The sequence below is a fragment of the Falco cherrug genome, chromosome Z (genome assembly GCF_023634085.1).
Source record: "Falco cherrug isolate bFalChe1 chromosome Z, bFalChe1.pri, whole genome shotgun sequence".
NCBI lineage: Eukaryota > Metazoa > Chordata > Aves > Falconiformes > Falconidae > Falco > Falco cherrug.
The window spans coordinates 73,760,851-73,783,732 of NC_073720.1; the positions used below are offsets into that span (position 1 = coordinate 73,760,851).

Sequence of the window (22,882 nt, forward strand, 5' to 3'; positions counted from 1 at the left end):
GTATGCTGGAAAAAACACCGTGATGAAAAGATGGCAAAAGCCTACTCAGCTTGGAGAAGAATTAGGGCAAATAGATTGCAGACATTTTATGATAAGCTCAATCTATCTGCCAGATATTCAACAGCCAGAATGGACAGGAGCAGTTTGGTCTGCTGTCTTCTAATCAGCCTCATTTTCTTCTGTCACTCTAAAATCTACTGCAGATGTTCCAGCCTTCTCACCCAGAAACAGTGCTGACTGCCTGGTGGAGTGTGACCAGGTTCCTTGAGAATGAGAGAGCAGCAACACAGATCAGTTTCATCAAACAGGAAATTGGTTTCTTCTGGTTCTTGTTGGTGTTTTGATGAAAACAGAAATCAGGACTTTGCACAGAAATGGGAACGTCTTCAGGCCAAAACCCTAGGGTTTAATTTGTTACCATGCAAAACAAAGCCAGACCAGCAACTCACACTTCCAGTGCAGATGTTTTAGTAGGGCTGACATCTGAAGGTAGTTTGAGGAGTTGAATTTTTCTCCCTGTCTGAAATCTATTAAGTATAAATTGTTTTCCTCCACAAGAATGGGAAGAATGAATGGACCTTTTTTTTTTTGGGGGGGGGGTAGGTGGGGTAACATTGGGGTGGGGGTGGAGTTGAGAAACATTGATTTTACAGAAGTGTGTGTAATATAATCAATTGGTCTAGTTATAATCATGTTGTTTAGTTTGGACCTGACAGATCTGAAACAAAACCCAATACAATTAAGCACTAAGTTGCAGTTTTTTGTTGTTGAAAAGCATAGCGGAATGGCAAAATCTCCATCTGTGTAGGTGTGTGCAGCTGTATTGATTTTATGCAGAGTTGCACCCTATTGTGACAACCTAAAATCTGGCTCCTTCTCTTGGCCATGAGGCAAATCTGCTGGGTTTTTCTCCATGAGAGCAAAAGAGACATTCTGAGGATAGATAAAAAAATAAGCAGATTTTTGGCCCCAAAAGTTCAAGCAAAGGGTGTTCCCTTGTAAATGCCATAGTAAATACCCATGCAAAGTTTCCATCTTCTTCTGGTGTGTAGTTTGTTTCTCAAAAAAGAATGCCAGAAGATAAAGTACAAGAACTTTCCTACATTGGGGCTGCTAATGCTGCATGGTTTTTTTCTCAGATCATTGCTATTAATTCCAGCCTGTTTTGTTGGCTGGGGCTTCATGGAATAGTCTAGAGTATAACATTCCTATTACTATTCTCAGGCTTCTCTTCAGCTCCAGTTTTTGTGATTTTATGACAGAAAAGTGCTTGCTGTATTCTGACTGTGTTCCCCTAGAAAAACTCTTTTATCTGGAAATACACATAGGTGGTATTAAAAACGGCTAAGAGATAGAGACAGGACATGCCAGTGTTCTGGTGAAATGCAGAAACACCTACATCTACACAGGCTGGGAATACTCTTTAAGTCACATTAATTTAAAGGCATATATTTATATTCTGAGTTTAATGTCTGTAAAAACACCTGGAGCTTTGGAGGAAAATGTTGACCCGTTTTTTTTCTTCCTGTGCCTTGTTTCACACTTTGCCCATCTGCTGCCCACAGAGCATCCCACAAAGCCTAGTAGGTCTGGGAGCCGCAGTCTGCTAAAGCCTGCTGCAATAACTTTAGCATCGTAGGAGACAAGCCCAGTGGGTCTTAACAGTAGCGACGGTGTGTGTACTCTGGGGAGTCCAGGCCAGTGTAGAGGTACTCTAGTACCTTTAAATACAGCAGCTAACTAATTTAAATCTTATGCATCTTTTTTATATCTGTGGCACAGAGGTGCCGTAGGTCTCAAGACAGACGGTATGGGAGAAAGGGTTGCATGCAGGAATATGAAGTGCTGCAGAAGATGCTCTTTCAAGTAATTGAGTTCACAGGACTAGGTGTTTCGAAGTGCAAAAAGGAGAATGGAGGGCTTAGTAGCCTTATTCTGAGGAGTCTTGGTATCAACACAGAACATAAGGAATGCTTGCCAAACCTTGTGATTATACACCAGAAGAGCTACATGTAGTTTCTTTTGGACTTCCATTACTATCTGTCTCACAGAAGCATTACTTTGTACACCTAAATATACTCTGGTCCTTTAGACCTGTCAGCTTAGCAAAGAAATATCACCTGAGGTGCAAATACATAGGTTCCCTCTTTTGAGAGTTTATGTCTCTGCCTCGGCATAGTGAGGATCAAAACATGCTGTCATTTGCAAATTCCTTCACTTCAATTTTTATGTCATAGTGAATTGTAGAGGAGTAAAACACGTATGTAAATATTGCTCTTTTATTTCTGAGTGGAAATTCAAAATATAATGCCTTACAAAATACAACACCATTTTTAAAACATGGCACTTCTGTGAGTACCCATATTCTTCCTGGTTAGCCAAAAACACTTCAAAAAACTGTCCCAGTGGCAGTGCAGGGTGGTGGTTAGGTCATGGCATAGGAGTACACAAAGGCAATGGCAGCTGGTCTTCACTAGTGACTTGATTTCAGCAGTGGGAGTAGCAAAGTTATATATGGCTTTTTTAGGTGGACCAGTAGCCCACCTTGTGTCCACAGTCCCAACTCATGAGAACAGAAGTAATGTGATTACAAAAAATGAGGAGTATATCAGACTCGGACACTGAGGCACCATCTGCCAGTGTCTCTTCAATGTAGCAGTAGCTGAGGGTTACCTACATTCCTATTTTTTCCACCACTTAGCACTGACGCTCCTTTTCAGTACTTATCCATGATAATGGTTGTCCTAGCCTAGGTGCCAGTTTGGCCTAGAAGCAGTACTAAGCTGTGCTATGGCCCCAGGAGCACAGTTTGCATGGCCCTCAGTTCCATTTGACAAATGAGATGTTACGTTCTGCCAGCCTCCAGGATTCTGCTGTCTTCACTGTCCTAATAGCTTTTCACCATCACCAGCAGTTCTTCAGCAGCTGCCTGAGCACTTCCCACTATGTCACAGGCAAGATGGCAAATTGTACCCTGAGAACATAAGGGAAGCCCCTTATTGTACTTTGGTTGCCTCACTCCTTTTTAACTACCTATCCCTCAAGATGCAGGTAATAATTACAGCTGTTACTTGTCTGGTTTTTGCCTCAAGGCTGAAGCACAGACAAGGATGAAAGCTAACAAGTTCAAAGTCTGTGAATGTGATGCTTCACAAAATTGCCTGTAATGCCTTAAATTTCACTCCCAGTGATGCTGGTTTAATTTATTTTCACTGCTTTTAAGGTCATTTTTGGGAGGCCTCCTGTGTTGAAATAGAAAGTGCAGTGCCTCATACATTCCTACATCAGAGAGATAGTTTGTCATCTGTTGCTTGCATCCCTCACTGTTTCACAGTCTGCAAAAGTGCAAGAAATTAGCCAAGAATTTGGCTCCAGCTCAGGAGAAACTGGGGTATTTTTAGACAGCGTTAATTATCTGTGAACCTAACTAATTGGAATCAAGCGCTGTTTAGGAATAGAATTTCTAGTTAAAAATCAGTGGTTTAATAATCATAAGTCCTAGGTCCATTACACAGTGATTTAATTGTTACTGCTGCTTGCCTTTTCTTCATTTTTTTTTTTTTTTTTTTTTTGCTTCAGGTTGCAGTTAAGAATGTTTCTCCTCCTTATTCTCCATCTCTGCAGGTGTAGATGGCCTTGTTTATGGCAGAGGAGATCAGAAAAAAGGCATGCATTTAGAAACAGTAGGACCAGAAGTGTGGCAGACCTTTTTCCTCCTGAAACATACAAAGGATCTCTCACTGCCCTTTAGAAAAAGAACAGGTGATTCTGCTTCTCCAGGGTGTAAAAATACCTTTGAAGCTGCAAAGAGGATACAGAAGTGGGACACAGAGCACAGTTTCACTTTGTTGTACCTTGGGAGTTCTTGAAAGAATCTCACTCTGCTGTTTCTCTGCTCCCTTTCTGGCAGCAGCAGCAGACTATTTCGTTCTAGTTTAAACAACTGAACTTCACTAAAGCCTTCAGATGTTACAGGTTGCTACTTTAGCAAATGTTTGGTCAGTACTGATAGCAAGAAGAGGCCTTATGAACACATGACTCACAAGCCAGGGATACCTACTTTATGAGAGAACTCCTGCATTGCAGAAGGTTATTTGCAGAGTGGCTAAGCAATGAAGACCAGGTCAGTGCTCTTCAGTGTGGGATGCAAACATGTTGTTCAGAAATGTTTTAATGGAGGTTCTTGACGGAAGGAAGCTTTGTTAGACAGAGGAGCAAGGCTTTGTGTAAGGTTGTGGTACTGCAACGTAGTATTTTTTGCCTTTAATCTTTTTACCATAGCTTTTGGAGTAGCAAAGTTCACTTCCTTGGCAGGCACAGGACTTAGTACTTAAAACATGTTGCTTCAGTTCAAATCTGAGATGACCCTTTTGCTCGCAGCTGACTTGCTTTTGCAAGAGTCAGATCCATCCTTAAGAATTTGCTTTATGGCTTGCAAAGAAATGAGAGAGGAGAAGGAAAGGGAAAATGGGGGAAATGAAGTGAGAAGCAATCACTTTTCCAAATGTTTCTTAAGCAAGCAGCAGTTAATAGTGAGCACAGTTATCTAGTTGTTCTCTCAGTGCTCTTGCTTTCTGTAAACAAGACTCTGTTTTGATCTGCATATTGAGATAATGTTGAAAGAATTCAGGAGATCCTGTCAGTTTCCATAGGAGTTTTGCATGAGGAACGGAGAATGGGATTTATGGCATTTTTCACAGTAAGTCATGGGTATCAGTAGTGATTCCAGGAATCAAGTAGAAACTATAACATTGAGATTACAACAGTTTACTGAACTCTGCATGGGGATAGCTGAGCTAGTTTCACAATATGTAAAAAAAAAAAATAAAAAAAATTGGCAAACCAACCACTTTTTATTGTCTGATTACTGGCCTGAGCCATTGCATGTGCTTCAGTTCTCTTAAGTTAATCAAAAACTGTCTGACTTCTACCCTGGGCTGCTAAGTAAATAAACGTGGAAATAGTGACATATGTTCTCCATCTGCACAGTCATGTGCTATATCTTCAGTGCTCAGAAATGTTACTTAATAGGAGTATAATCACTGTTGTTGAAAAGTATATTTAATGATAAAAATAAGGGATGTGGAAAAGAGGCCAAGTTTGGCACCTAATGCAGTAGTGACAGTTTATTGAGGGTCTGGCAGAAATGGCTTCACTTTCCTGTTTATAATAGCTTTTACTTGCTGCATTCCCCATCTGTTATTCAGCAACTGGAACTACTCTGATCTGCAGAGAAAGGAGACAGGAATAGGTATCTTTTTTTTTCCTTTTCTTCATGATCATATATACTGACAGCTGGTGAGAGTGGGTGTTGGAGACAACAGCAGAAAGGGAGCATTTCATATTAGACTAGGAAATAATTCAGGACCATACAGGGTTCTGTTAATATTTTGCCAGAGAGCATATTCACAATTTGTGCTTGGATGCGAAAATCTGAGGATGTGGAGTCTCTGACTTCCTGGATTCCTCATGCAACTTGCAGTTCTCAGGAAGGCCAGTTTACTGATTCAGTTTGACCAGAGAGTCATTTTTAGTTACACTTTTAAGTTCCAAAAATCATTGAACACAAAACTGTTCCAAGTTGCTGAGCAGGTGAACACAATGGATATGGATCTTGAACCACCAGGCATATTCTTTACTGCAGAAACCTATCAGTGTTGTGAAGCTTGGGGTGCTTTTGTTGACTTCTAAACTCTAGTCCCTAATAATTACCTTTCAAGGTGTCCCAGGAGAAGGTGATCTGCTGAGTTATCTCTGTAACTCGAGGCTGTTGCTCCCTGCTTCTGGAGTAGAGTGTAGGCTGTGCTGAGCAAGTGCTGCCTGAGTTGTGGTAAAAAAAAAAAAAAGCATGTCCCAAGAGTTGTAGACAGTGGAGCAGATTCTCACTTCTGTCCATCTTTCTCTGGGTGTAACAGATCAGGAGCTGTTAACCAATTGTTTTTTACCCAGCCCCATCTCAGATGTCTCTCAGATCTCCAAGTAGTCACTCTTCCCAGTTGTGGATAAAGGAGGACTATTTCTTGCGTGCCAGTGTGTGCATCTAGCTCACGTGAAAGTTAACCAAGCAGCCCATAGTGCAGCCCAGATGGAGCTTTTTCACTTTTCTGATGCATCTAACTAACATCACTGGAGATTTGGTCTACCAATAATTTTGGCTCTTTGGGCATCTAGTCCAACCTGTTAGGGAGGTGATGGACTGGTGGATTTGTTGGTACAATGAGTAGTAATGAGAAAGTAAGAAAAAGTATGACATGACTTTGCTCCCTGCATCTGATTTGAATCCCTACCCTGCATATTCATCGTTTTCTTGGCCCTCCCTTTTCCTCCTTTACCCAGAATCCTTTTTGTCAGCTGAAAAGAGGAGTTACTTGTTACATGGTACGATGGTTGAACCAGGCCTAGAGAAAACTGGGCCTGCAGTGCCTTCATATGAGACAGGTACTAGATCTCTGAAACAGCTATTTGCTCATCTCTGTGTAGCACAAACTAATTAAGATTTTGGGGTTCTTTTTAATGGCACTGGCTTTACTTCAGCCTGTCTGTATTTTTTTACAGTTTTGTAAAAGCAAAAATATAACTTCACAGCAAGTATATTAAAATCGCAAATAAGTGCACCTAGGACAGGATGGTGATGTTCCTTTTCAGTGTTGATGAATTTAAATAGCAGGAAGCTATCCAGAGATGCAAGTAATTTTTAACAGTACTAGTTAGAACAACATGTGCTGTCACATCAGCAGTGATCAAGGTTTACTGAGGAATGTGTGTCTGTGATTATGGTGAAGACCATGTCCAGAGAAGCCTACTATATAGTAGTTCTGCTCTGAGCAAAGCATTTTCAGAATTTAATTTCCACTTGTAATTAAGGGTCTGATGGTGTGCAAACTTTTGGACCCAAAGTCTTCACTTGCATGTAAACTCATAAATAATCTCTAGTTGAATGGCAAACTTTACACAATCAACTAAGTTTCCCAGAAGGACCTTTTTGTATTTTCAGAATTCGTTGTACACTTTTAGCATGATAGGTTTTAGAAATATGCAGGGACATGAGGACATAAATAAGTATCCAAGCTCTAAAATCAAAAGTGCTGGTATAAGCTGATATCCACAGCTAATAAGCATATTTATGTTTGTGTTGGGTATGCCCTCCGAATGTGTCACTAAGGCTAGATTTGATGTGTATGCAAACAGCTCACCTATAAACACTATTTAAAATGCCAGTGAAATTTAAGCCAAAATAGCTTCATTTTAATTCAGTACATGAATGCCATTTGTGTGTATACAAATTGCACAAGTTGTCAGGATATATCTTGTAAATTTGTGGCTTGAAATGAAGCATTGGTAGGCTTCTTTTTAAATTACAATACAGTACATGGAATCAGAATTTTCTTTTTTTATTCCTGAGTAAGCCCCATGCTTTGGAGACAAAGAGAGAAGTTACCTTCTGTAAAAGTGTACATGGTAGTCTTTATTTTTATGTTTGTAAAACATTTAAAATAGTTTTCAAAGCTCTGTGTCCTTGCAATGGACATGTGTGGGTGACTGCCTTAAACAGAGTCATCCTTCAACATGTTTTTAACATATATTAGTTGGTCTGCTTTTTATAAATTTTAAAACTGGGCATAAATGGTTTCTTTATACATTCCCAGTACAACTGGTATTACCAAGGAGGATATTTTGTAGTCAGAATCATTGCTTTGCAGTGATCCTGTCTAAATATGCTAGACCAGGGGTCCTTGAACTATGGCCCATGGGCTGGATATGGCCCCCCAGGGTCCTCAATGCGGCCCCCGGTATTTACAGACACACACACCCCACCCACCCCCGGGGGCTGGGGGGGAAACCAAGCAGCCGCAGATGGCTGCCTGCCACTGCATCCGCGCCGGCCCCCTGGTTAAACAGTTTGAAGACCCCTGTGCTAGACCCAAGCCTACTCAAGGATGGTCAGCACAGTTGCGGCTCACAACCAGATCTCCCTGTGAAAGAAGGTCCTTTTTGGCATCCTAACTTTTACAAGTTGTCATATCTTTTGGGCTTATATACTTCAGCAGGCAGATTGTTCCCCACACTGGGTATGCTTCAGGTACTGAGATAGGATGTTCACCCAAGGGACTACATCTCCTTCCAGGCAACTTTGCAGTTCTGTCCCATGGGAGAGGATCCAAATTTCTCATTTTTACTGTGAACAAGTTATTGCTGCTGAAAGTTTGTTGTGATTGTTCAAATTACTTAAAGATCTAGAGCTAGATCATCTGAAAGTGGCATTCCAAAAGCTGCAGCCTACTTGGTAGTAGAATGTTACAGTTTTGATACCTGAAAACTCAATAAAAAGATTTGAGTGAACCCTTCCCTATGTATCATATCTATAGCTAAACTTTGGACTTATTTCAGCCTGCTGTCCCCAGTGAGAGGAAATTTGTAAATCTAATAAAGACATGGAGTAAAATACATGTCTTCTCTGTTCCTATTTGATGTAGCTTGTTAAATTGCTAATCATGTTGCTGTGAGAAGGGTGTTTAAGGAATACTGACAAAGAGCAGATGGATGAGCAGGTTCAGTGTTTGAAATTAATGCAGAGCACATGCTGGGGATAACAGGAAATACTAAAGACTTAGCAAATCCTTCCCTGATCTCCACAACTTAAAGGCAAGCTCAAGGTTTTCCTTTACAGTTCCTTTCTTTGTACAAGTCTTACATGTCAAATATTTATTTAACTAAAGCCACATCTTTGCCTATTTTTTGTAATCCTAGCATGCTCCTGACTCATGTTTTTTTTTATGGCACCATACATGTTGCAAACTGCAGAAAGGTGGATTACAGCATCTGCCAAAGGTTTAGATTTTTTTTCTCCTTAGCTTTCTGAAGGCATTTCATGGGCACAAAGTGCCTGTTCTGACAAAACTACAATATAGGAGATTTAAAAAAAAAGTACCTTCCCAGATAATTTAAATGTGACAAGAGCTGTAGCTTCTGGAGGCAGTCTCTACACTAGAGACCCAGAGCGTGGAAAGTCTTTGAGAAGCACGCTTAAAGATCTTCATGTTCAGGTCCAGTGAGGTACATTCCAGAGGCCAGGGTGGACTGTTTTTCTTCTGGCCCAAGCTGAGTATTTACTGGCTTGTTTAAATTCCAGGAGAGAAACCGACAACTGGTTGATTGTTTGGTTTAGTAGAATAGACCTGAAAATTACAGAATCCTGTATTTTTGCAGGTATTCGCAGAATACAGTATTTACAGCAATAGCCAAGAGTTATCACTATGAAATACATGGACAGGGCAGGGACTGCTGAGTTTCGTGCAGTCATGGTTTCCATTATGCTTCCCATGTTATTCATGTTCTTCCCTTGCAGAGGCCACTCGCAAATGAACTGTGCAGCAGCAGAAGAATGTTTTTTTGAGGCAGGAAGGAGGGTTGGGCAGCACTGCATGCTAGTACTACAAGACATCCCGAAGTCTTTCTCATCTGCAGCAACAGGTGGAAAAGCATCAGGAAGTCTAGCTGCTTGGTGTGGAACAGGGACCTCTATTTCTTCCTTGACACCATGCATTATCTTTGTAAAGCGTATTCTATTTGGTAGGCCATTGTCACAGGGAATACATAACAGCCCCTTGTTCCTAGTGCTGATTCTATAGAGGGTACATGCAGGCCTTGGACAAATCTGATTGTGTAGTACATTGTCATAATGAAAGACACAGATACCAGGGTAGAAAGATGCAGCATACGGTAATGTACTGTAACTTCTTTGTACTTCCTTCCTCGTGAAAGTTTTTTACTTCTATTTAGTCAAATAACTAAGCTTTATATAAAGGCCCATTCATGGTGGCAAATCTAAAGCATAGCTGATGGCAAATACACCTACCACAGCCCTTTTTTCACACACGTGAAGATCAGAGTGACATATTTTCTAATTTTCGTGTTATTTTTGCTGTTGCCAAGGCGTAAGAATCTTTGATGAAGTAAAGCAGAGGGAGAAAGAGCCCTCATCTTCAGGCTGTAGTTCTCCTCCAAGGGCATAAATGTAAGTTGATTTGAGGGTTTGGTTGTCCTGATGTTGTGGACTATAGTTTGAAGTAGTTCTAGGCACACAGTGGATCTTCCACATAACTTCCAATGAATGAATGAAAGTACAAGACCGCATATGCCAGGTCAAAAGATCCACATCAACAAAAATCTCCTGTCCTAGTATGTTGAGTAACAAAAACTGAGGAAATAGGGAAAGAACTGAATACAACACCCAGTAATTGTTGTTCAGAGATTCTGTGACCTGTGGATTAAATCATTTTAGTAGACACCAGCAAACCAAAATAAGAACAGATATTCATGGTATACTCTCTGACTGTGGGACAGGTTTACCGCTTCCTTAGGCTGAATGTGTATCCGTGTAATCAGTGTCATAAAAGTAATTACAGTAGCGTGAAATCAGTTTGATTAAATGGAAGACTAGGCTTTCTTCCTCATTTATAAAGTTTGAGGATTGAGTTATAAAGTCTATTTATATATTTGTAATTTGCATCATGGTGTCATTTCATTTAGGCTTTACATATATGGGGGGAAAATGAAAATTAGAGACTACGGTCATCACAGTAGCAGTGTATGAATAGAGCTCAGGTTGATGCAGGAGACAGCAGGATATTTTCTATGTGATTCCTGCCATATCCCACAAAAGATAAACCATTAATCGGATCCTTCATTAGCATCAAGTGTAGAAAAAAATGCTCATGCCAGGGATTACTTAGTATATGTAGTTAGCGGGAGAAATTATGCACCGAAGAAAACACAAAATCCCTCAAATTAATCTTTGAAATACATGGAGTTTGACTCTCCTCTGTCTTACGCTGGAATCAGTGAAGAACAGTTCCATTTCAGTGACTTAGATACACCAGAGTAGTTGGAGAGGAAACTGAGCTTGCCTGCTCTCCCAGGATTTTACAAGATTTACATTTTTAAATACATACAATTTGTACTTGTACATTCAGAGGAATAGTTGTGGTCCTGTGTCTGAGTAGAATCCTTTGACACATGATCTCTACCTGTTTAAATCCAGACTAGAGTCTTTATGCTGTCGAGTGGGTTCAACACCGCGTGGCTTAACTTTGCCACTGGCTTTAGTATTTGCAGTCTAAAAAAAGCCAAACTGGATAATACAGGTTAAGTGTTTGGTGAATCTCTGAAATACCCTTTGTTTTATGTTGTCACTTTTACGATACTAAATTCTTCTTGCTTGAAGATTATAATATGAGATTTGTTATTATTGTAAGCAGGCAGAGCAGAAGAATTTCACCTGAATTTGAAAGTGTCCTTTGATGTTTGGTGGACTCTCCTAATTTCCCATGTCTATTGTTCAGCTTCAGGCAATGTCTTAAACATACAGTTAATGCTATCAATACATATGTGTTGACTGAAGTGTTTTTATGTCTACCCTTTGGGTCTTTGTTTCTAGCAGACCTGTGTCATATTTCCTTTCTAGTGATTTCTTTTGTACACACAACTTAATTGTTTTTGATAGATAAAAGATTAAGAAAGTGTATTCCATTGGTGACCTAAGAAGTCATCAAGCCCTGTAGTGCTCAAAACCAGAAGAGACCTGCTGGATTTTCTTCCATTTTTTCAGTTAGTTGTATATCCTAGGAGAGCATAACCGAGGAAGAAAGTGCAGGAGGCATGCTGAAGTAAGCCTGTATTATTTCTTTCCCCTTTCTGATCAGAGGGGATCTGTCATTAGGGGATCAGATGTACTGTCATTAACATGGACAACAGAATCTGCATGTTGGTGAGTATCTACCATTTCATTAGAGCAGGTTATTGTTGATGACAGCTTCAATGTGAGCCACCTTTGTGTGCGTGGGGGAGTTTGGGGCTTGTGCTTGTTTTAGTTAGCACACTAATCCTGCTTCCAGATATCCTTTCATTCCTGTATCAAAGAGGTAATCCTCTGGTGTAGCTCAGTGTTCACTATTCTGGTCTCAAGAGGAGAATTACGTTAAAGAATAAGCATTTCCTTGCGAACAATACGGTTCAAATACAGGCAGTATTTAAATCTTTTGTTGAGAAGATCATACATGCAGATATACATATAAGTGTCTTCTCTGTTTAAAGGCTGATACCGTTTCCCCATTTTAAGATTCTTGCCTTTTTTGTCATTCTTGACAGTGCTGGATTGATGCTTATTTACACTGGGGTTCATTTGTATGTGTTTTGAGCCTTTTTATACCATTGCATTGTTGGCAAGGGGAAGCGAACCTTGAAAAAAAATTAAATTGTTTTTACAGATTAGCACTGGAGAACATGATCTCTCCCTGCAGTCAGGTTTTGTGGGTATAAAGGGATGTTAGTGAGTGCAAACCGGTGACTAGAATGCAATGAAAATTTGGCACTGCTTGATTTTCTGAAGACACCCTAAGGAGACACATGTATGATCAGTCATGGATATGGCCATGTGTGCTTTTCAGAGTGCTTGCCCCTCAAGTTCTTTCTTGCCTCTGAATGCATCGCTGTCTGTTGACTTGGGCCATGCTGTAGTATTTTCTGGAGCAGGAGGGGATGGGTCTGCACTCTGACTGGGTCAGGTATAGACAAGTGCAGACTGCAGCAGATGACCAAAGCTCTGCTTTTCCATCAGTGATTTTGGATGGTTTTAACCTAAGCTGTGGCCATGCTAACCATGCTAATATGGCTCTGATGAAAATGCACAGAGGTCAGCATGCTTATGCTCTGTTCTAAAACCAGTCAGGATAGATTGTGTGATCTCACACACTTAGAAATAGTTCTGTAACCGAGTGTTATCTTGTGGAAATTCTGAATGTAGGTTGCGTAGAGTTTTGTAGCTAAATATATCTAAGGGATAGGTAAGGTCAATGAGGAATTCCGGAAGTCAGGCTTGGAGACAATTCTACATAAAAAGCCAGGATAGGATGTAATTCGACTTTTTGGAAAGGCAGTGGGAAGCATTTGAAGCATACAAGAAGAGTCAGGACATTTGCGGAAACTTGTCTTTCCCAGCAGACATAACCATTCTAACAGTATTATTTGCCTCCTGTTGCTTCACTGGAAAGAAGAAATTGTAAGTGTAGTTTCAGAATGAACAATTTTTGTCAAAGCCAGACTGATTCAAAGCCCTAAGTATATTACAGGGTTTCTTGTTAAAAATGCCCACATCATAGAAAGGGTGATTATTTTTATCCCATAGTTTTCAAAACAGAAACAGAAAAGAGCTGCTGCTTCTTCATCTAAGGTGAGGTTGCAAGAAAGAGAGAACTTAGGGCGTTTTTTTTGTTGTTTTGTTGGGTTTTTAATTAAACACTTCTTTTAGGTGTCATTTTTTATGGCGCTTATAGAACAGAAGAGACTGATTGACTTCAGCTGGCACATGGAGAGCCACTTTGTCATACAGTAGGTCCCTGTATGTACTTCATCACTTTGTGCTAGATAGAATTAGTTTTTAGCAAGCATGCACAGAGACTTCCACAAAGTGCCACAGGGAAGTATTTAATACCTCTGATATTTAGACAGTTTGGAGGTGATCATCTGAAGCATGAGAGAGTGTTTTGGAGAGATCTAATGTCCAATGCGGGATTTCTGCACAGAAGAGAACAAAGAAGCGGTAGCAGTCCAAAAGGAATGTCTTGGGTGGGAAAAGCAGATGAGCTATAGGAAAGGAATCTTTTTGCAGATGCTTTTCCAAAAGTCTCAGAACAAAAATGAAAAATTCCCAGCTCTAATTCTGTTTGGATTTTTCAGCCCTTTTTCCTTCCTGAAATGCTTTGATTTGTACTTATATCTTTTACTGCCTAGCTTAGGCATTTTCACTGTCTTTTTAAACATGAAATCTTTTAAAAAAAAAAGATTTGTAAAGCCAATTTACAGCACACAAAATCACCTTTTAACTGCTAGCCACTCAGTTGCTTTCTTCAAAATAAAACTGCAAATTTTTCTGAAAATGAAACAAAAATAACATCTCTGGAAGCCTTTTGAAAGAATCTGCTCCTTCTGGAAAAAAGTACTAACTGTTCATATGGGTTGATTTTTTTTTTTAAGGTTTAATTCATAAAATTTGGCTTATGAAAGTCAATTCTCCCATGACAGGTGAGAAAAAGGAGGTTAAGGTTTCTTTTGGTATCGTTTTTTGGTTGGATTTTTTTTTCCAGTTGTCTAGAAAGCAGGAAGTTGTTTCCATTATTAAGACAAGAGTTAGAGTATGTTAGCAGTCACAGAACAAACAGAGCTGGCCCAATATCTACCAAAGAAAAGACTGATACTGCCAGGATCTCTGAACTCCAGGAAATATGCCTCAACAGGAGAGATTTTCTCCAGAAGCCAATCACATCTGACTATGTAAGGAGGAAGGCACTTGAGAGTGTTTACAGTTGGTCAGTTCTTTATACCACCCAGAGCTACACCAGATGGTACAAAGTGACTGTACTGAGGGGAGGAAATAAGAGGCTGACTTGCAGTCTGCAAGAGAAAGTGTGGCCATTAGGAAAATGCATAGACAGTGAAATTAATGAAATGAGAGCTTTTTTGGCTGGATTTCAGTGTTAATATTGCATAACCTTCTCAAAATATTTCCTGAACTTTCCTTACATCAGGAGGTCCTTTTTTCAACCCAGCTGTCTTTCAGTTCTGTTTCAAGTGGTAACCTGATCAAGCAATACTTCACTTTACCAGCACCTGTTGATTAGTCACTCCCCTGTTTCTTACATCATCCTTGTGAAATAAACGATTATGGTGGTTTCCTGAAGAATAGAATTCAAGGCAGAGAGAGATAAGACTCAGACTTATCCAACCAATCTGAAGTTCTCAGGTGAGAGGGCCTTTTCTCTATGCATTTTCCCTGTCTCTGAAGACATCTCCTGAATCTCTTTAGGGCTTGTGCGTTAACAGAGTTAAAAATATTAAATGGGATATAAATGAGTGCAAAATCTTCAAGGAGCAGTTGCTTTGATTAATTGCTTCATTGTTTGTGGTTTCATATATTTTAGCAAACGTAGTGTGTAGATCATGTATAATCATGATGTATAAATCAAGGGCAGGGTTTTTTGCTAGCTTCTGTTAGCTTGTTACTAGAATTTGAATGCATTAAATGTCAGTGAAGTTTTAAATGGCAAGGATTTTTTTACACCTCTAAATCAAAAATCTCTTCATGAGGTCAGCACAGCTTTTATTAATGAAAATCTGGTGTGTGTTCTGGGACTGGGCTTCTTTTCAAGAAGATTAATCATGGACTTAATATTGAGTCTCCAAGACAGTCACTGGAGGGACCTCCACCAACGTTGGTGGGCTTTATTCAACCCTGTAAGCATTCTGCAGCACTTCAAGCAGAGAAAGCTCCTGCCCTAAGTAACACTGGACATATTAGGTAAAAAAAGTAGTAAAACAACACACCTGAAAAATTATGCTACCTGCGAAAGTTGTCTATCCTGAACTCCTTTCTGTCATGTTTTCTTTTGCTCAACAGCTTGCCCACCAGGAACATACAAACCTGAGGGTTCACCAGGTGGAATCAGCACTTGCATCTCATGTCCTGATGAGAATCACAGTTCTCCACCAGGAAGTACCTCTATTGAGGATTGTACATGCCGGGAGGGTTATCATGCTGTAGGACAAACCTGTGAAGGTAAGCGTTTCCATCTAGGAACGGAATAGCCCGGGAACGCACAATGCAGTACTGGGACAATGTTTTTATTTGTGTTTGCTCTGTGAAGTACATGTCAACTTGCGTGCAAGTTTTCTGTGTCATTCCAAAACAACAAAAGTACCAAGATGCAAGTTGAGTTGAAAATGAAAAAAACTGTTTTCCTTCAGCAGCCTATTGCACTCCAGCTAGCATCATAACTCTGTTGTGGTTGTTTAATTATTTAGTTGTTCACTGCCCTGAACTGAAGCCCCCTGAAAATGGTTACTTTGTCCAGAATGTCTGCAACAATTACTTTAATGCTGCCTGTGGGATCCGTTGCAAAGCAGGATTTGATCTTGTGGGAACCAGCATCCGGCTTTGTCAGCCAAATGGCCAATGGTCTGGATCAGAGGCTACTTGCAGAGGTATGGGTGCTGGGTGTTTGAAAAGTCTTTTTCTATTGGATTAGTTTGTTCTTAACAGTGGTTTTCTCTGCTCACTACATAGTTGGGCATGCAGATCTGATCCTGTTAACTCCTGTGTGAAAGAAAGTTCCAAAGGTAAACTCTCACTCCAATCACTGTTTCCCTCCTTCCTAAAATGGAAGGCAGACATCTACAATAGAAAATGCAGAGTGGTATTTACTAGGCAGACAGTTTTTTGCAAATGAATCTTCATTCTCTTTACGTTTTCCTTCTTTAAACCTCTCTCTACCTAATTTCTATGAATTTTGTATCTACATTATGTAAATCCAGTGAACCTACCAAGCAGTCAAATATATAACAAGACCTTACCACATGGATGTTTTAGAGTATCCACCAGTCTCCTGGCACAGATGGGCATTGGAGTTGGGAGGCAGTAGCAATGGAAGAATTCCATCTTGCTTTCTTCCGATTCCTTCTTTGGGATTTGGGCCTTGAGCGCAGTCTTCAGAAGAATTGAGTGGAGTTTCACTAGGGAACAACTGGTAGTATCCTAGAAGTTCACTGTAAAAGTATGTCAGCTGGAAAAGAAATAAACAGGTGTGAAAGGGAGGAGACAGGGGAAAGACCATCCTGAAAAACATTATTTCTCAAGCTTTTACAAGTACATAGGAACACACTTTTGTTATCACTTGTGTCTGCCTGAGGTTGGGTTCTTGGTGATTTAGAAGGGGAGCAGCATCCCCATGTAGTTCTATCGGGTATGTCTTCCAAGGAGGGCCTAAAAAAACAGGTAGCAGCCCTCACCTCCTTGGCAGCTACAGGTTGTAATTCAACATGTTTAACTTGAGTTGAATGCACTTGACATTGGTAAACTGCACTGGAAGCTAATAAACAAGAAGTTTGTTTGAGTTCAGGGAAAGAGTCAGGATAGATCTCTGGAGGCATTAGCACTATATGCCACTACAGCAAACACTGAAGCCCTTAAAGAAATAGCAAGTCATGTTTCTGAAAGGAGGCATCTGAGATAAAGATCCATTGCTCAGGACATTCTTATATAGCAGTTCACTTGTGCTTACATTGCAGGACTTTCCTTCAGATAATCCTGGAAAACTTTTATAACTTCCAGTAACAGAAGGCAGGAAGAAGCTTTCAGTAGGAAATTAAATGGCTGGCCAGTACCTTGTGGGTGTTGAGAAGCTAGACTTCAAGCTGTTGACATTCCAGCGGTCAAAACATAGACTGAAGATGCATGCTAGTTTAGGTAAACTGGGATACTGGGGAAGAGCACCTGCCTGTCAAATCTTGTCTGACAGGAGTCTCCGGTGCAAAAAATCTGGGGAAAGCTGCAGTCAGCCACAAAGAAAGGATCCTTCATCCTCGTTTTCTGTAGAGAAGTGGAAGATTCTAGTACTTGGAGAACTTTCTGGAGCACTTAAAAATATTCACCTATTGGGTGTTGGTGCGCGTTCTTCCTTTAACAGGGAATTTGTCTGGAAGTTTGGGGAAAAGTCTGTCTTGATAATGAGTTAATATCCTTTGAAGCACTGAAAGGATAAGTTTTTGCTTTTCTTCTGCCATTCTTCATCATACTGAAGACTTCCAGTTAAAAAAAACACATTAAAAAATCCTACCTTTACATTTGCTGGATCTGCTCATCTCAATTCACTCAGACTGCGACAGGGAGTGAGATCAAAGCCACAGTTTATAGCTTTCTTGTTAATCCCAGGAGTATTTTATCAAATAAATTAGGAATGGAGAGTGAAGGAAAATCCCTTTGCACTGCTTTGGATTTTGACATTAAACACTCCTCAGTTGTTCTGCTAGCTGGAATCTGCTTTGTGTATTGGAAAGTGATTAATGCGGTCGTGTCATGCAATTAACAGTGACCCATGAAAAAAAAACAACTACAAAGCATGTATTTAATCCAGAAATATTTATTAAGACGTCTTACACCAGAGGAGGTTTAGATTGGATATTAGAAAATACTTCTTCAGCAAAGGAGTGGTCAAGCATTGGAACAGGCTGCGCAGGGAGGTGGTGGTATCACCATCCCTGGAGGTGTTCAAAAAATGTGTAGATGCAGTGCTTAGGGACATGGATTAGTGGTGGATTTGGCAGTGTTAGGTTAATGGCTGGACGTAATGATCTCAAAGGCTTTTCCAACCTGAATGATTTTATGTTTCTAGGAGAAAACGCAGAGCAAGCAGAATATACCGTTGTTTTCACTGGCTTTATGGAAATACTTCTTCATCATGGAAAATACCTTATTCACAAGGGGATGGTTTTGTGTTTAATACATGGAACCATAACCAGAATGACATGGGCTCAGTTACAGGTTCCTTCCAGAGCCATACTGAGACACTGAGTGTTTGAACACTGAGGAGGCAGGAGCACTACAATTATGCATATTCTGGACCTTCCAGAAGAGATGGCTAGACTTACAAGGTAATGGAAGGAAGTGCCTTCTCTGTAAGCACATTAACATTTCTGAGAGCCTACTCAGTGCTCTTAATTCATTCAGCCTTCCTCAATAATGCCATAGTTTGGTAGGATTTGCTTCCTTTTACCACAGATTGCGTATTTAAAGGCTTCCATAGAAACCATAAAAGAGAAAGCCTATTCTCGTCTGTATAAAGCATGTGTGATTCAGCTGTAAAAATGTTTTTCTTGCTCGTTCTACTACAGTTAAGATACAGCATATTAGGAAGCTGCTCTGATGCTCAGAATGCCTCGTGCAAGATGGAAGTTTCAAGTACACTTCCTAGAGGATGCTTGTGTATATGCAAGCACAAGAGGAATAGTACTTTCAGAGAGTAAATGTGAGGCAGTGATAATGCAAAGATATATGAGGTACATCTGAATGGCTTTTTTCTTTCTTTCCTATCCAATACACATAGGTTAGGTTTTGCTACAGACTTTTTTCCATTCAAGTGCCACTATACCTGTTTTCAAAAAAGACATTACTTAACGTGTGGGGATTTTGTAGCTTAGAGGGGTGTGTGGTTATTGGCATTTATACAGCTGGCTTTCATTTGAGGAGGGAGCACTCAGGGTATCTACCCATTTATTAGTTTGAGGGTGTATAGGGATCAGTTCAGTCTGTGTGTCCACTTACAGTTGTGTCCTGTCTCATCAGCATGCAGAGTAAATAACTGCTAGTATATGTAGAGAAAGCTGCCAAGCTGACTTACTTCCAAATGCATTTGGAGAGGAGCTTGTGGTTTGCCCCCTACCTGGCAGCAGCAAGGATGGGTTAGTTGGTAAATCTGGCGTCCCAAACCACAGTGGAGAAGTCATCCAGATCTCTGAAGCCACCTGTCAGCAAAGCTTGCCCTGCTGCCAGCAAGGTCAACAGAAACTGTGAAAAATAATCCTGGGAGAATAGAGTTTAGGGAGCTGCAGTCTTCTTCATTATGCGTTTGAGCGGTTACGCTGTTTGCCATTGTGTGTTTTTTCTCCCCCTAATAACTATTGCGTATACCGAGCAGTATCTACCAGCTTCAGCTGAGGGCAGGGTTTTCAACCATACGAGTTTTCCGCTGGTTTTAGAAAATCAGTAGCTGGTTATTGAAGAGAGGCACAAATTATTGAAGAAAAAGGTGCACTAGGACCCCAGCAGGCATCTACACATTTGGGCTTGCTATCAGCCAGTTGTCATACTTGTATTATCATCTCATAGTCATGACCAGACAGTAGGTGGGTACAGCTTAGCTGTTGAAGGGACCCAAAGGCCAGGCAGTGTCTGTGTAGCTGAGAGTCTTGTCCAGAGGTGAAGAAGGGGACAAATGCGAAACCATACTGGCTGAAAAGGAGAGGTGGAGGCAGTGCAAAGGAGAGAGGTCGTAGTAGAAACCTTGAGGTTATGACTGAAACAAAGAACACAAATCCAGGCCGTACCAGTGCTACTACTTTTTTCTTCTGTTTTGGTTTCTTCAGCTGTTTTGGTACAGTCTTAATTACAGTATAGCTTTTTGTTAAATTGCAGCTTCAGGATTCAGTAACAAAACCATAAGACCATCTTGAGGATCACTGTCTGTGCCCCACTTCCCTTTCTGCACACCTGTCCTGCAGAGGACTGCATTCTCCTTGGCATCACACTGCTTGCAGCATTTGTGAGACATATCAGGAGAAAGACCTCTGTGCTGAGCAGCGGCCAAGACTGTCTCCATGGGAAGCCCAACACTTGAAGGGTGTTTTTTGTCTCAGCGACAGCCTAATTTGTTCCTTTTCATCTCCTGTGGTCCTGTTGTCTATATCAATACCTTGTAGTCCTTCTTCCTCTCTCTCTCTCCCTCCTACCATGATGAATGCTGCCATTCTGATTTGTGGAGGCTCACGTGTGTCTGTGTCTACATCGATACACTCCAGAGCACCTGAAAATGTTCTTGAGCACTGGGACACTGTCATCTGCCCTGTTAATAAACTTTTAGCTTCTTCCCTGTGCACTTAGTCCATATCAGGCTACTAGCTGGAAATCCCCCAAAGAAGTCTCAGGCGTGGCTGGGGGATTAGAAACTTCCAGAGACAAACACTTTTCCACAAGATTCCATTTGCCTGTACCTATCCCATTTTAAAGGCTGATAGACATTACTAGCACAGGTCACACATTGTGTGCCAGATGCCTTCCATGGCTAGGAGCATTTCTGAGCACAATTAGATTGCTAGCCTGGACTTATGTGAGCTTGGAAGCGTGTGTATATAAGACTGCTTCAGGAAGAGGAAGGCATCAGCTTTTGAAAAAAAATCAGCCCTGTTCCAGCCCTGTTCCGTAGATCTGTACAAACTTCTGTAACTGGTGTACAACCCAGTAACTGTCTCACCCCTGAAAACCTGGGAAAACTAGTGCAACTCCACAGTACTGAAGAGTTAACTGGTGGGTTTTTTTTCCTTTGCAGTTCGAACATGTCCCAAACTTCAGGCTCCTGAAAATGGACACATTAATTGTTCAACAGCTGATATCTCCTATAATACAGTATGCTTTGTGACCTGCAATGAGGGCTATGAAATAGAAGGAAACACCAAACTCACCTGCCAGGGAACCTCACAGTGGGATTCAAAGGAGCCAAAGTGTGTGGGTAGGTATCTGATCACACTCTTGTCTGTTCGTGTCAGTGCCACCTATTTTGACATGCTGTCATGAGTGAGAAACTCTCCCTTTGGTAAAGCTGAGATCAGGATGAGGATTTTTCTGTGGATGTTTTATACAGGTCTTAGAAGTTGGGGAGGGGCAAAGAAATTTGTAAATGGAGAAAGGGGACATATTGTCATTGAAATCAAGCACAAACAGCTGATAACTAAAAGGTTGTTGCATCTGGTGAGTGTTAAGACACTGTCACACAATGCATTGTAGGAAACACGCAAGTTGTCCGTCTATAGTGTGAATTAAATGTGAACAAGCAGGAGTTTCAGTTACCATCTTAAAGCTAAAGTTGACCTCCAAACAAGGACTAAGGTATGTTAGCCAGGCACTGTGAATGCCAAGCAGAGATGTGGTAGTTGTCCCTTTTGCTGAACTGCCAGCAGGAAATAAGTTTAGGCAAGTTAAGGACCAAGCACCTCTAAATCAGGATTCAGAGGTCACACCACCTGTGCAGGGGTAGGTAAGCATATATTGCTGTTCCAGAAATGAAGGATTGTAGATTTCAGAAGTACCCACTTAGAACTATTGACAAGTATTAAATTAACTTAGAAAGGTAAGAGGAAAAAGTACAGTCGAAATAATTCCAAGGGTACAGAGCAAAGAAATAGCACAAGCTTGAAGTCCAGCAATTTGGAAGCCAATGCAGCACTGACTAAAGTCAGGGTGAAGTATATGTCACCTGGGCCAAGTAAATGTGATGCCAGTACAGTGACTCAACTTGAACCTATGGCTATGTTTTACTGTTCTACTGCAGGCTTGAAAATGTGGACTTTGTGTGAGACAAGAATAATTTTCTAATGGTAGATATTTTCTCTTAAATGATGAAAATAATCCAAAAGTATTAATTTACCAAGAGAGTTTGTTAAGAGATCCTAATCTTTCTTCTCTTGAAGTCAGTGGAAAAACTTCAATTAACTTCAAAAGGAAGGGACTCTGAAATCCTGTTGGAAGATTATAATTGGAAGATTAACTGTATTCATCAGTTGAATTCATCCTTCCTAGCTTAGCATTTTGATTATTAAAATCCAGCTCTACTGTGTATCAGAAGATTTCTTCACACCATGGAATATTGCCTCCATTCCTGGATTACCCATGGCAATAGCTTATTTTTGCCGAGTCTGAAAATCTAGTATAAAAGTTACCTTTCATTGTCACAGAGGGAAGAGTGTTAGCTGGAAAATGTCTCTGATGCTTCTTCTTGTGGCTGGTGTTTAGAACAGGCTTGCTGGGAGTCTTGTTTAATATAGATGTGCTGCAGAATTTTATTCAGGGAAGGATGCAAATCAGAAGACTAAAACTGTGTCCTCAAAAACTACCCTTTGTACTCTTTTTCTGAATATTCATCATTATCGTGGAGGTATTCTCCATTTATTTTTAGTCTGTTCCGCTCAGATTATTTATCATGTGCTACATGACAGATAGGAGAAATTCTGCTGTATTTAAACATTTGTAATTGAATATTTATTAATTTACTACCCTTCTGTTACAAAAATGAAGTGGAATTGGATGCAGTATCTTACCTTTAAACAGATTTCTTGAATGAATCTCAGGATACTCTCCTTGCTCTTTTTCTGAATGCTAAAAGTAAGCGCATTAAGACTACTAAAACCATCTGTACTCATATAACTGACAGTGTATCATAACATAGCTTGGAATGTTTACAGTCACTTCTGAGAGTTCTGTTGTCAGTCGCTTCTGTGAGTTCTG

General features: G+C 40.5%; 1 protein-coding gene across 1 annotated transcript in view; it reads left to right on the forward strand.

The window, feature by feature from the left end:
- Positions 1 to 22,882, forward strand: part of SVEP1 (sushi, von Willebrand factor type A, EGF and pentraxin domain containing 1) — a 128,839-nt gene that overhangs the window by 27,074 nt on the left and 78,883 nt on the right. Inside the window, exons 4-6 of the mRNA XM_055699432.1 lie at positions 15,452 to 15,610; positions 15,856 to 16,035; positions 20,931 to 21,110. Coding sequence (XP_055555407.1) covers positions 15,452 to 15,610; positions 15,856 to 16,035; positions 20,931 to 21,110 — 519 coding nt within the window. The remainder of the gene's footprint in view (positions 1 to 15,451; positions 15,611 to 15,855; positions 16,036 to 20,930; positions 21,111 to 22,882) is intronic.